This window comes from Nicotiana sylvestris, chromosome 5 (genome assembly GCF_000393655.2).
Source record: "Nicotiana sylvestris chromosome 5, ASM39365v2, whole genome shotgun sequence".
NCBI classification, from domain to species: Eukaryota; Viridiplantae; Streptophyta; class Magnoliopsida; order Solanales; family Solanaceae; genus Nicotiana; species Nicotiana sylvestris.
Window position 1 is genome coordinate 173,479,501 of NC_091061.1, and position 13,733 is coordinate 173,493,233.

General features: G+C 34.5%; 1 protein-coding gene across 1 annotated transcript; it reads left to right on the plus strand.

The window, feature by feature from the left end:
* The first annotated feature begins 3,677 nt into the window (after positions 1 to 3,677).
* On the plus strand, positions 3,678 to 5,160 carry LOC104249803 (putative clathrin assembly protein At4g40080). The gene has a single exon (XM_009806293.2). The coding sequence runs from the start codon at positions 3,771 to 3,773 to the stop codon at positions 4,845 to 4,847; it is 1,077 nt and encodes a 358-aa protein (XP_009804595.1). The 5' UTR covers positions 3,678 to 3,770; the 3' UTR covers positions 4,848 to 5,160.
* Positions 5,161 to 13,733: the final 8,573 nt, after the last annotated feature.

Here is a 13,733-nt window from a genome sequence, read left to right on the forward strand (position 1 = left end):
GAGCTAAAAGCAAAGGATTCAAAATTCAAAATTTTCAGCTGGATTCGGGTAAAGGTTTGTTGCTCTGTTGCTACTGTTGAAATTGCTTCTTGAGCTCCTCATGTGATTTGGATTCTGCTTTTCTTTGGCTTATCTCTTGGTGTCCGCTTAACTATGTTAGGTCAATCCCAAATCCTTTGTATTATGTTTTGCTGAATGGCTATATAAAGTTATTGAATTCCTTTTAGATTTTTGGATTTGCTCAAAGATACAATTTCTGCTATTCTAGTGTGTCATGGATGAATGTTTGGTTTCCATTTGAATAAAGTAGTGTAATGAATCGAAAATGTTAAACTTTAGATTAAATGTTGACGAAGTAAATGCTGTAAAGATTTTGGAATCTGTTATTTGCTTTGTGAGTCTTTACTCATTTTCTTTAATTTCCACTTCTTGTCATCGAGGAAGAGAGTAAAATCCAAGCAAATTTGCTCTTAAATCGAGGATCTGATGGCCAGCAATGGTTATCTTTTAATAGCAAACAAGCCATAAATTATATTCTATACTCCACTTTCAGAAATAAGATAAGCGGCATCATGAGGTATATAGTTTTTTTAGTAGCAAAAATATAAAGATATATAGTATCACATGTTTCAACTCGTAGGCATAATGATTCCTCAATAGTTTGTTAATGAGTTGTTTGTGCACTCCAGCTTTTACAACCACAATCTACTTTATTTATTTGATTAGTTTAACGTCAAAATTTGCCCCCTATCCCCTCTGCCTCATGTTTTTTTGTTCTTGGACTTTTTGCCTCCTGATTTATCCAATCCTTTTTTTTACTAGTCTATGTATTTTCATGACATGTACATTAAGTTACATAAGTCGAGCAAATTTAAATATATATCTTCCTTTTTTACAAAAAACTTTTGAAGTATGTATATGTTCGTGTATGTATAAAAGAGATAGAAAACGCAAGCTAAAAAAATAGAAATTGGCTTGAACTTTCGTAGTTTACTTTAGGTGCGTTAATTGAATAATTGTCATAGCTACGGGTACGGTTCCTGTAACGTAGTTTGTGACAACTAGTTACTAAAATCCGGGGGTACAGTTATGTGACCCGGCCACAATTTAATCTTTAAAAAAAAATTAAACATGTTATCGATCGTGAGTACGGTTCTCGTGACATGATTCGCAATATGTAACAATAATTAAATAAAAGCGGTTATAAGGTAAAAATGCACAATAGTTTAAAACATGTATTAAAATCAGATAGTATGCCAGTTATAATAGTTTAAGCGACCGTGCTAGAACCACGGAATCCGGGGATGCCTAACACCTTCCCCCGGGTTAACAGAGTTCCTTATTCAGAATTTCTGATTCGCAGACTTCAAAAAGGAAAGTCAAAATTTTTCTCGATTTGGGATTTAAAATAAATCGGTGACTTGGGACACCAAATAAACTATCCCAAGTGGCGACTCTGAACAAAAATGAATAAATTAATCTCATTTCGAATAATGTCACTTTAATTGGAAAAACTCCCTTGTACTACCTCGGGTGTGTAAAAAGGAGGTGTGACATACTCCAACATGAATATAAAATTACATAAATATTTGCACCAACTCAATAAATACATTACATATACTTTTATAAATATGATTATCATTAAATCATAGATAATTAACATGCATTCTCACACCTTAAATTATCACTAACATGGTAAATTATATAATTTGATATAAACAACCGGTGAGAGTAAGTTAACACTTATAATGCAATCAAATATATTTGAAAACACTATGAAAGTAGCCTCTAGAATAATTTATACTCTATAAATTTTTTATTTTTTTTTGGTAATTTTCCAATTTTAATCCTCTGGAACATTAATCTTGCAAGACTTTTAGAAACGGAAGGATGGATGTAAATGAACATTAGTCTGACTTTTAGTGTATAATATTGAGGTCATATACGTAACCTGCATTTTCTTCTCTTTCATTTTCAAAACTACTGCAATTAAAACATATGCAGAAGAAAGAAAAGTAAAAGCCATTTCTTTTGTTGTCTTTTTGTGATAGAGCAAAAGGATTAGTCTTTATGACTTTTTTTAAACGGTTATTGTCTAAAGTTAAAAGCAGAAAAGTCAGAGTTTCTTATCTTTTTGCTTACACAATTATTGGAAAACAAATATAGAAAATATCAAAGGAATATAAGAAAGTAGGTGGGAATAATTAACCTGCGTAAATTGTTTAGTCTAACACTCATCATAAGAAAATGACATTTCCAATGATAAAAAAATCCCATTCCTCTTAATTAATTTTCTTTATTTGATTGTTCACTGTTAGGTGCACCCATGATCAAGTATTAACTCCATTTCATGGAAATAATCTGTGATTTCCGTGAGGTGTTGGGAGTTTATTTTAACATAAAAGATTAGACAATTTCCAAATTTTATGGTCTTTATTGATATTATAAAATAAGATTTCTCTTTTCCATGTCAAATAGTAGAAGAAAAGAAAAGACCTTATTATGGATAAACACACCTAAAAATTATTCATTTGGGGTCCTCACTTAGCAATTTTTAGTGTGACAAGAGAAAGCATCTAATTACTATATATAATATCAAATCACTTCTTTCGTTACATTGTATCTATCTTTTTCAGTGTGGTAAGGTGATTCATTATTCCTAGTTTTGTTGCAAGGTGATTCTTAATTGTCCATAAAATGATACAGTTAAATTTATATGTTGTTTATAGATAAATGAATCGATTTAATCCTAAAATGATAAATGAATTAAATAAAAGTGTAAGGCTTAGCGTCAGAATCGAGATAAGGCGATAGAGATCTTGAGCACAGGAAAGAGCTTCCGGAGGCAATAAGAATAGTATAAATAAGTAAGAAAGTAAAATATTATTTAGCTTTGAACAAAATCTAGTGTATGCTTGTCAAAAATTCGTGTCCCTTACAATGATGATAGCGCTTACTATTTATAGCTGCACCTAGGGAGCAAGGTCCTAGGATCAAGTCCCTCTTAAGTGACAATTATAAGGGCCATTGAAGAATGTGTAATGGTAGGTAGTGAATGTCATATTCTCGATAACAGACCATGCAATTAATGTTATAGAATATTCTTCATTAAATATTACCGGGTGACAGACATTTATTTCGCTTTTATGAATGTCATTCTCTCCGATAACAAACGAGATCGTTAACTTCGGACCCGACTATCTTCTGTCTTCGGCCCTATATGTCACTTTCTCATGTAATCATTAAATATAAACATATTTTACCTTATACAGTGATAATCTCCTCCTAATTATGGTTAAAATCATATAGGAAAACTTACCATTTTTAACGAGAAGGAAAAAAAAAACAATGAACCTTAATTGTTTCACGTTTAACCCGTTACATTAATTACTCCTTTATAACTTAACTATCAAAGTTCAACGTAGTTCATATTAAACCACACAAAAAAAAAGTTCAGTTAAATGTACTTATTTTTTAACTAAAGTCTCTTCCGTGTGTTATCGAGTTGACAAAAGGGACCGTTTCACGTTTTGTCCATTAACATTTTCCATATAAACAATTTCTATTACTATTAGTATAAAGTTAATAAAGTAAACTAATATGGAAATCATACAATATGAAATATAAAAATATCTTACGTACGCAAATATTTTTTCAACCATATTAATTACAACTTTAAACAAGATTCATTCAAACCATAAAAACAAACTCTGTCTTTCTCCTTCATCAATTATCCTCTCTCTCTCTTTCTCTCACTTTTTTCTCTCTCTATGGGGAAGAAAATAACAACACTAAGAGATCTCATAGGCGCCATTAAAGACAAAGCTTCACAATCCAAAGCTGCTTTCATCTCTAAACCAAGTAATCTCTCTCTCCACCTCGCCGTCCTACGCGCCACCAGTCACACACCATCAACGCCGCCTGACGACCACCATGTCTCCGCCCTCTTATCCCTCGGTGATAGCTCACGCGCCACCGCTTCTTCCCTTATCGTCATCATCATGGACCGTATCCACCGTACCGGAGATTCCACCGTCGCCCTAAAATGCCTCCTTATCATCCACCATATAATTAAACGTGGACCGTTTATTTTACAAGACCAGCTCTCTGTTTTCCCGGCCACCGGCGGACATAATTACTTAAAACTCTCCGCTTTCCGCGACGGCGCCACCTCTGCCACGTGGGCAATCTCTGCATGGATCAGATTTTACGCAAGATATATTGAAACCCTACTTTTTACCTCAAGAATCTTAGGTTATTTTCTTTCTTATTTTTCATGCAGTTCCGAAAAAGATAAACAAGAAGAAAAAATCTCATCTTTTTTGAACTCAGATTTAATCAGGGACGTTGATTCTTTGGTTCAGTTGATTGAAGAAACATGCAAAGTACCTGATTCCCTCCTTTTAGAAGGTAACAAATTGTTGTACGAGGTCATTGGATTATTGGGTAATGATTATTTATCGACCGTTAATGAACTTTTATTAAGACTCAGTGAGTTTAAGGAAAGACTGAGTTGTCTGAGTTTCGGTGAATCGGTCGAGTTGGGTTGTATTTTGAAGAGATTAGAAGAATGTAAAGAGAGATTATGTGTTATTTTTACAGTGAAAAAACCTTCAACAGAGTTATTATGGAGTTTGGTTAATGATTTAAGTGAGAAAATTGAGAATTTGAAGGTTGGAAAAGAAGGTCCGAAGTTGCTAACGTTTGGAATATCAAGTGAGTCGGCTCGGTTCGGTAACCGAGTTATGAAATTTGGTGACTCGGTCCGGTTTTCTTCAGGAAGGTATGAGATGAATAATCTTTCTCTTATGATTGTGCAAGGAAAGAAATTGGGAAAAGTTCAATAAATTGGAGAATATTTTTTGGTGGGGAACAAAGAAAATTTAAAGCAAAATTTTTGGAAATTATTGAAAGGGAAAAGTGCACTCTTGCCTTTTATAATTTTCAAAATTTTACTGATCAAGTTGGGATTTTTCATTATAGGAAAATATATATTTTGGAGTCCCTTTTATTTGCTCTTTTTGGTTCAGAGTGAATTTTTGTTAATATGGTAGAGTTTAATTTGTGGCAGTAATAGCATATTTTGTAACAATATATCAGAACTGCCAGATCTTTTTTGTTGTTGGATTTGATAAATATATTCCCACCAACATTTTTGTACATATATAATACTTGAATCTATTAATTGTGAAGAAATATTCTTCAAGCATGATATAAAATTATAAATATTCTCGGGATATTTGTTAGTGCTTTGTATTATTAGGTCAAAAGTTGTGTACATGTTAAGTTGGAGTCTGTAGGTCCAATTTAATCCATTTTTTTGAGTTGAATTATCTTTATGCTATGAAAAAAGTAAAAAAAGTAAATACATAATAACACTCATTATGAATTCTCTGTTCAATTATGAATTTGCCTGTGCTTATGTGCATGAAGAAATGATGAACAAATGGACCGTTGTAATGCCACTTTATAAAGAGAATGTTGAGGTTTTGTCAGAATATTGTATTATTATTTCCTGGGAAGTGTTTCTTCTCTTGGAACAACATATATGGTCTTCTTTCTCTAGATGATTTTTACCGTTGAAGAACTTTGTCTCGCAATACTAGTTCAGACTTCATGCTTCTTTTTTAGTATATAATCGTGGTGTCCGAGCTAGCTCGTGGATATCTCAACTAATTTCACTTGCTGCCTCATGCAAGTATAGTGAAAGGTTTTGAATTCCCTTGACTACTAAACTACACTTTTGGATTGTGTTAAGGGATTCAAAACTTAATATATAGAGGTAAAAAACAGATTTTGCCTTATATATACAGTTTAATTTTTTGGCGAAGGGGTACCCCTTCCGTCCCCCTAAATCTGCCCCTGAGTATAGATATGTGGTAATTTTGTCCAGATGCGGATCTAGCATTTCTAGAACATGAGTGCACCACTAAAAAAATGAGAGGAAAAAAAGGTATTACGTGAGAATTAATTGTTGTTCCTCAAGGTAAATAATTGAGTATTCAACCAAATCATTTAGCCTTTTTGGAGCATGGGTCACCGCATAATCTTAGACAATTCTAGAAAATATGTATAAAAAAATACATAGTTTGGCCGGAAGATCATGGCTCATATTTCCCATATGTTTAGCAGTAAATGCGTTTTTTACTCTATCCACCAATGCTTAGATAGACGACAAGAAATCACCTAATATTTTTGCCTTCGTTGGAATTTAAATAAGATATCTAGTGATTCTCAATTTACTTCATTAACCACTAGGTCACATACTTAATTTTGGTATTATTGGCATATTGTATAAAAATGATTGATTGTTTTCGAATTTTGTGCTTCAAAGTTCAAACTTCTACAATTTCGGTTTAAAAAAATCTTGACAGTTCTCCGCACATTTTCTTTACTTTATGTAGGAGATGATAAGGGAACTCACTTCAATTTGTAATTAATATTTCTTATAAAGTCAAATGAACTAGACTTGATGCCTGCAGTGAGGCAGGTAAAATTTTATTTAGCTTAGCTTATTTACAATGTGTTTTGCCAATAAGATTTTGATTTATGTTTTTTTCTTTATCAATACAGGTGGTTAAGGATCATTGAATTTAATCTATCTCACTCTTATCATCCCAACCACGTAATCATGGTGTATTATGTTTTGATATATTAAAAATGGAAAAAATAAAATTATATTTTATACCTAATTAAGGCAGAGATATTACTAGATAGTTTAAAAAAATAAATGATATAGTAGGTTGAAGATTTAAAAGAAAAAATAGTACAAAAAGCTTAAAGAAAAATGATACCGCATATAGCCGCTATAAAAATAATAGCCGAGAAACATATAAAATTTATATATTTTTTGTATAATATATTTTGTATGTTATATATAAAAATTATACAAGTTTTATATACTTTTTCGGCAACTAAATGTAAATAGTTTTGCCGCAAATTAAAATTAATAATACCCCAAACTTAATTGTGATATAATTCCTATTAATTTTTCTCCCTTCGCGGTCACCAAATTAAAAGTATGAAAATTCTTTTTTTAAAAAATATCTCGTACAGTGGAATACGAGAAGGCTCGACTGAGTCAACCAAAATGAGAGTATAAAATTGTGAAAGAGGAAGTTTCATTTCTCACGACTACACATTTGTTATTTAATATTAGACAATATTACTTCTGATTAGATTTAAAAACCTAGTGGGGTGCAGTTGTCCATGGTAGTACATAATTTATACTAGTTGTCCCCTGTATTTGTTTCATTTTAAATAACTATAGGATGTATTATATCGTCTGTAAAGTAATCATTATGTAAATATATTTTTTGGATAATTACATGAACACAACTTATATACTTTTCCAAAATAAATAATGTCATCGATGGTTTGATGTACTAGATTCCCGGTACAACTACAATTAGTATAGTTAATAAATTACACCGACTCTTGTTTATTTATATGCATGTTGCATTTGTCTTCTAATATAACAAAGGAAAACGAATTTAAAGGGAAGGGGGGGGGGGGGGGGAACACAATTCATTTCTGTTCGAGGTTGAATGCCGTTCTCTGTTGTGTACGACATCAGAAGTCAAAGAGTGTTCCTGACTTCCTTCTAATTTTCTTCTGTTTTAAATTCCAATTATACCAAGAATCTAAGGGGCTGTTTGGCCATACAAAATTTTTTATTTTTTCGAAACAATTTGCTTTATTTCGAAATTGGTGTTTGTGAATACCTAATTTTTACACTATTTTATTACCTTCTAAAGTCATTAGTGTTTTGTTACTTTAATTATTTTTCTCAATTTTTATGTCTTTGATTGCATATTTCCTATCATAAAATACCAAAAATAGTTCTTTCTTCATTTGTGAATTTTAGGAATTAACTATCTATTCAATTGGTGAATTAATCTAGCTAATTGATCATTTGAATAAGTTAATTAATTTATTTATTTGTGCAAATTTAGTTTAATAAGTATGATTAAGGATAGGTTAAAATTGAAATGGTTAGGTGGCTAAGAGTGCAATGTCAAAGCCAATTGAGAGGGCTGCCAAGGGAGGGGCCAAAACGACGTAGTTTAAGACAAAACTATGTCGTTTTGTTTAAGTCTCAGAGATCAAATCTCAGCCTTCTATTATCCTTGATCCAATGGCCCAAAATCAATTTTACTTGTCATATAAAATGCCCAATAATCAGATTTTTGGCCTCATTTCACTCTCCCAAACCCTAGAGCCTCATCAATTCTCTCCCACTCCTCCTCTGCCGTCGTCGCCCCTCTCCATGATGGCACCACCGCCTGCCGTCGTCCGCCGGCGTCCAAACACGCCCAAAATTTCACCATGTGATCTACAATACGTCCTCTTTCCATATATTCAAAGCAAACCCTTCAAAACCCTTTCAAACTAAACAAATTTTAGATCTAGGGAACCCTAGCCGCCACCTTTTTGCCCAAAATCGTGAAGATTGAGCCATTCTTTCCCCCTAATTTTTACATAGATAGATATAGCTCAGCGGGGGCTATCTTTTCATATTGGTCTTGACCCGAAACTCCGGCGGCCGGAACTCCGGCGGCTATCACTGTCGTGCTGCCTTCTACCACTTCCACCACCCGCTGCCAAACCGCATTTATCCACTTCTATAAGCCATCATGCCCTAGGTTTCTTGCTTCCTCAAGCCACTGACCCATCTTTCGTCATATGGTGACTGAGTTGGCAAGAAACCTCGAGTCTGGTGGCCGTAGTTCATCCCCAGATGGTGTTAAGACGAGCAGATTTGAGTTCACGGAGTTAGGTATCAATTCAAAACCTTCGTTCCCTCACTAATTTCTGATTTTTAATAGCAATAGCTTTTGATTTATCTTTTGGTCAAATTACTGTTAATTAGAATTTCAAATTAGTACGTTGTTGATGAGTTATCTCTGTTTATCTTAGTTGTTTCTGTTAGTTGAATCGTTCACTTAGTTAGTCGTTTAGTTAGTTGTTTTTACTCGTTGTTCGATAGTTTACCAATGTTCAATTAAGTTTTGTTTTGGGCAGTGTTTTCTTATTTCAATCGCCCACTATTAGTTCTCATTAATCGATTAGTTTCAGTTTAGTTCGTTTGGATACTTAGTTCAATTGCAATTGAAGTCATGCCCTAGCTTTGCCTATTCATAGTTGGTTTGAGTATGAGTGTGTTAGCTTGAATTTCATTCATGATAAAATCTGAATATTTGTTGAGTGTAGGGTACTTGTTTTGCTGCTTTTTACTGTTAAAAGGCTGTTTGGAGTACACTGCTCCTAGCATTGTTCATAGTTGGCGATTTTTTTTTTTTTTTGACAGATTTTTGACCAAAAATCTGTCTTTGAATAGTTGGGACAAATTTTAGGTGGAAAATCCGTCCTTTGGACAGATTCAATCAAATAATTCAATCCCGAGGTCTTTCCTCACTTAAAGATGATCTTTACACACATTAAAAAGGGGGAAATCAGAAAAAAAAGAGTTGAAGATAAAAATTTCAGCAGCCTTTCACCTTTGAATACTTTCCAGAAAAGAGCAAAAACCTTCCAAAAAATATAAAAAGTTTGAAGTCAGTTTGTTGTACCTTTCTCCTTTAAAAGTTGTTGAGTATCGAGGTTATTCTGGGTTGTTTCATTGGTCTTTGTCACTGCTGTTGCTGCCTGAGTTCGGGCGAAGTGATTACTGTTGTCTTGTATTTAAATCTGCAATCTAGGTAACTTTTCAAGCCCGCAATGTAGTTTATTGTTAAAGAAATAAAAGTATGAACCCTTACTTTATTTTGGAATAGTTTTTACAACTTCCTACTTATATGAATAAATGAAGTGTTTATCCCATGTATGAAGAATATGTGACTGCGTGTAGGATTAGTTTGTCATAATCTTATTTGACTCATTTTAGGCTATTCTGGAGTAGGAAGTATATCATTTAGTGTGTAGAAAATATTTTCTTGTTTTTAATTCCGGCTCTAATAGTTGAATCTGTACAAAAAAAAGTGTAAAAAGTTCTTTCTCTGTCAAAACGTGTGTGGCGAGGGGTTTCTGTTAGAATTTTCGTTGTTTAACATTAGGCATTTTTGTTCAATTGAAGGTCCAACACCAATCTTTCACTATCATTTCTTTAATCCGTTTTGGTATTTTTAGTCCCTGTTTTGACTTTCTACGAGTTTGTGAGTTACAATAAGGAATTAGTTGAAAAAATAAAAAGTGAACAGTTGAATAAACTAGAACTTGCCTATTCCCAGAATTCTTACTATATTTTGATATACATACACCTGAAATCTGCACTTTTTCTATGTTCCGAATCCCAAATTACATAAACAGAAAGAAATTTTAAGATATCTATTGCAAAAATAGATAGTACTTCACTCCCAGAAAGCTATGTCCTCAAACGTGCAAGCTGAGTAATGTTTCATGATTTCCAATTAGAGTGCATTGCAAAGCAGACATGTATAGTAAATCTTTGCAAGCATTTTAAGAGATCTGATTGTAATACGTAGAGGTCAAATTTTTCTATATTAGTTGGACCTTTAGAAAGTGAGCCGTGGGAGAGGTTTGAGTATTGAAAAATACAGAATCATGGGGATCACTGGAGAATTAAAATAAGCATGATCTTGCTCATGAATTTTGCAAGAAAGGAGTTTAAAAGTGAATGTTGTACACTAATTATAATCGGACTTTAGTTTGGTACTGAATATTTTGAGTTTAGTTGTTGTAATCTTGTTTTGTTAAAGTTCATTATTAATTGACGTGGAGTTAATTGTCACGATCCAAAATTCCCTAAAGGTCTTGATGGCGCCGGACACCGCTGTCAGACAATCCAACCAAGATACTTAATTAAATTCTCGTTTTAATAATTTTGAAAACTATGATTTTCCTTCAATTTTACCGGTAAAAGATAATCGTTTCAAATCAAATATAAATGTTAAGAAGTTAATACAAGATACATCATAATCATTCCAGAACCCGGTGTCACAAGTGCATGAGCATTTACTAGGAATGAAATAAAATACAGTAACTGTCCGGAATACAAGTGGACAGAAATAAAAATATAGTACAATACTCTAAAGGAGACTGCTGGTTACGGTCGTCTCGATAAATGCAACTCACCTGAGTCTGCCACTAGCCACACATGAACCTGTGCAACAAAAATGAACAGCAAGTGTAGTATGAGTACGAAAACAACGTGTACCCAATGAGGATCCCGTCTAATCTCGAAGAAGTAGAGACGAGAGGTTGACTTCGACATTTACTAGTGGTCCAATAGTAATATATTATTAATGCGAATAATCATGGCTTTATTAAGAACGACAGAAATTTCAAATAAGTCCCGAACAGGTAAAAGTTCCTTTTTATATTAAAAGTTTCCGGATTCATAATCTATTAATTTTAAATTATCTCAAGGCTAGGAGGGCAAATATCAATATCAATAAGCTTCAAGGCAAGCAATACCAGCATGCGCAAACGCTGTCGAGGTCGTACGGTCCGATCCAACAGAAATGTAAAATGTGCACTGCCGAGGGTCGAACGGTGCGAACCATAGATGCATCTATTACCTTGCTCGCGAATCATCCATGCGACGTGGTCAACATAAAATAAACAAACACCCTGCTCGCGAATCATACATGCGACGCAGGTACACATAGAATCACATATTTAAACAGTTAATCAAGGCTTCATTAGTAAGCAACTATCCAAGAAAAATCCAAATTCTCCCTTTCTAATGATTTAAGAAAAAAATGAAATTTAATCCTTTTAGAAATTCATTTACCAATTCGATAGAATTTAAGCAATTCAAACTGTCAATAAGATCTCAAATATTTCCAAGTACAACATGTTTTTGGTTCCTAGACTACCTGGACAATAGCATAATAGTAGCTACGCACAGACCCTCATCACCTCGTGCATATGTAGCCCCCACAAATAGGAGCACATAACCAATTAACTCACCTATGGGGACAATTCCCTCTTACAAGGTTAGAAATGAGACTCACCTCGCTTCGAAGACCCATAACCGGCATTCCATGCTCTTCCGAAGACTCGAATTGATGCACAATGCTTTAAAGCTAGCCAATAATTATACAAATTCATTAATATATGTTCAATTACTCATTACAATCCAATTTATAACAATTCCTAACTCCGATCGAAAAGTTGACAAAATTGCCCTTGGGCCCATGTGCCTGGTTCCAAAAAATTTCGAAGATAAAGTATACCCATGAACGCACGAACTCAAATATATGATTTTCTCCTAATTTTATACCCAAAATCGTGGTCAAATTCCAAGAATATCAATTTTCTAGGTTTCCCCTCAAACCCCAAGTTTCTACCAATTTCCATGTCCAAATCCGTATATAAGCATGTATTTAACTAAAAACTAGCATAAATTACTTACCTCATGCTTGGTGGTGAAAATGGCACCTTAAAGTTGTTCCAAAATCGGCTCCAATGGAAGAAATGGGGTTGAATTGAACCCAACCCCCGATTTAAAAGAACCTCACTACCTCTAGCGTTTTCGTACCTGCGGTCTCGCAGGTGCAAACCAAGCGCCGCTTCTACAGTCTAGGGCTCCCAGCCCATTTTGCTTCTGCACCCTCTCCTCTGCAGATGTGGTCCCGCATCTGCGGCAAAATGACCGCATCTGCGGTCCCAGCCTAGCCGTCCATTTCCGCTTCTGCGGCACAAAAGCCGCTTCTGCGGCTCCGCACCTTCGGCCCTAGTCTCGCAGGTCCGGTTACACCAGCAACTAGCAACTTCAGCCATTTCCAACATTCCATTTTCGATCCGTTAACCACCCGGAATCCACCCGAGGCCCCCGGGTTCCCAACCAATCATACCAACTAGTCCCAAGACACATTACGGACTTGCTCGAGGCCTCAAATCATATCCAACAGTGCTAAAATCATGAATCGACCTCCAATCCAAGCTTAATGAACTTTAGAATTTCAAACTTTTTCATTCGATGCCAAAACATATCAAATCACGTCCGATTGACCTCAAATTTTGCACACAAGTCATTTTCGACATTACGGACCTACTCCAACTTTCAAAATCGAAATTCGACCCCGATATCAAAAAGTCCACTTCCGGTCAAACTTCGCATAAACCTTTAAATTTCTATTTTTAGCCAAATGACCTACGGACCTCCGAATTCACTTCCGATCGCGCTCCCAATTCTAGAATCACCAGACGGAGCTATTCCCAAACTCGGAATCTCAAACGGACATTGTTAACCCTGAAATGCACTTCAATCCAAACTTATTAGATTCTTCCAAAAATGCTAACTTCCACAATAGGCGTCAAAACGTTCCCGGGTCTTCCAAAACCCAGTTAAGATATACGCATAAGTTTGAAATCATCATATGAACCTGTTGGAACCTTCGAATTCCAATTCTGAGGTCGTTTACTCAAAAATCCAACCTTAGTCAATTCTTTCAACTTAAAGCTTTCGAAATGAGAATTCTCTTTCCAAAGCAACTCCGAATTTCCCGGAATTCAATTCTGACTATGCGCATAAGTCATAATACCTGAAGTGAAGCTGCTCATGGCCTTAAACTACTGAATGATGCGCTAGAGCTCAAAACGACCCGACGGATCTTTACATTCTCTCCCACTTAAACATACGTTCGTCCTCAAACGTGCTATACTGCAATGAAAAGACAGAAATGTATTCTGGGAGATCTTTCAGATACTTCTTTACTTTGTCTTGCCCTTCCTTGCCTAGGTCATTCCACCATTAAAGGGTCCTC

Excerpts from the sequence above, each read along its gene's own strand:
- LOC104249803 (XM_009806293.2), top strand. The coding sequence starts at position 3,771 with ATGGGGAAGAAAATAACAACACTAAGAGATCTCATAGGCGCCATTAAA.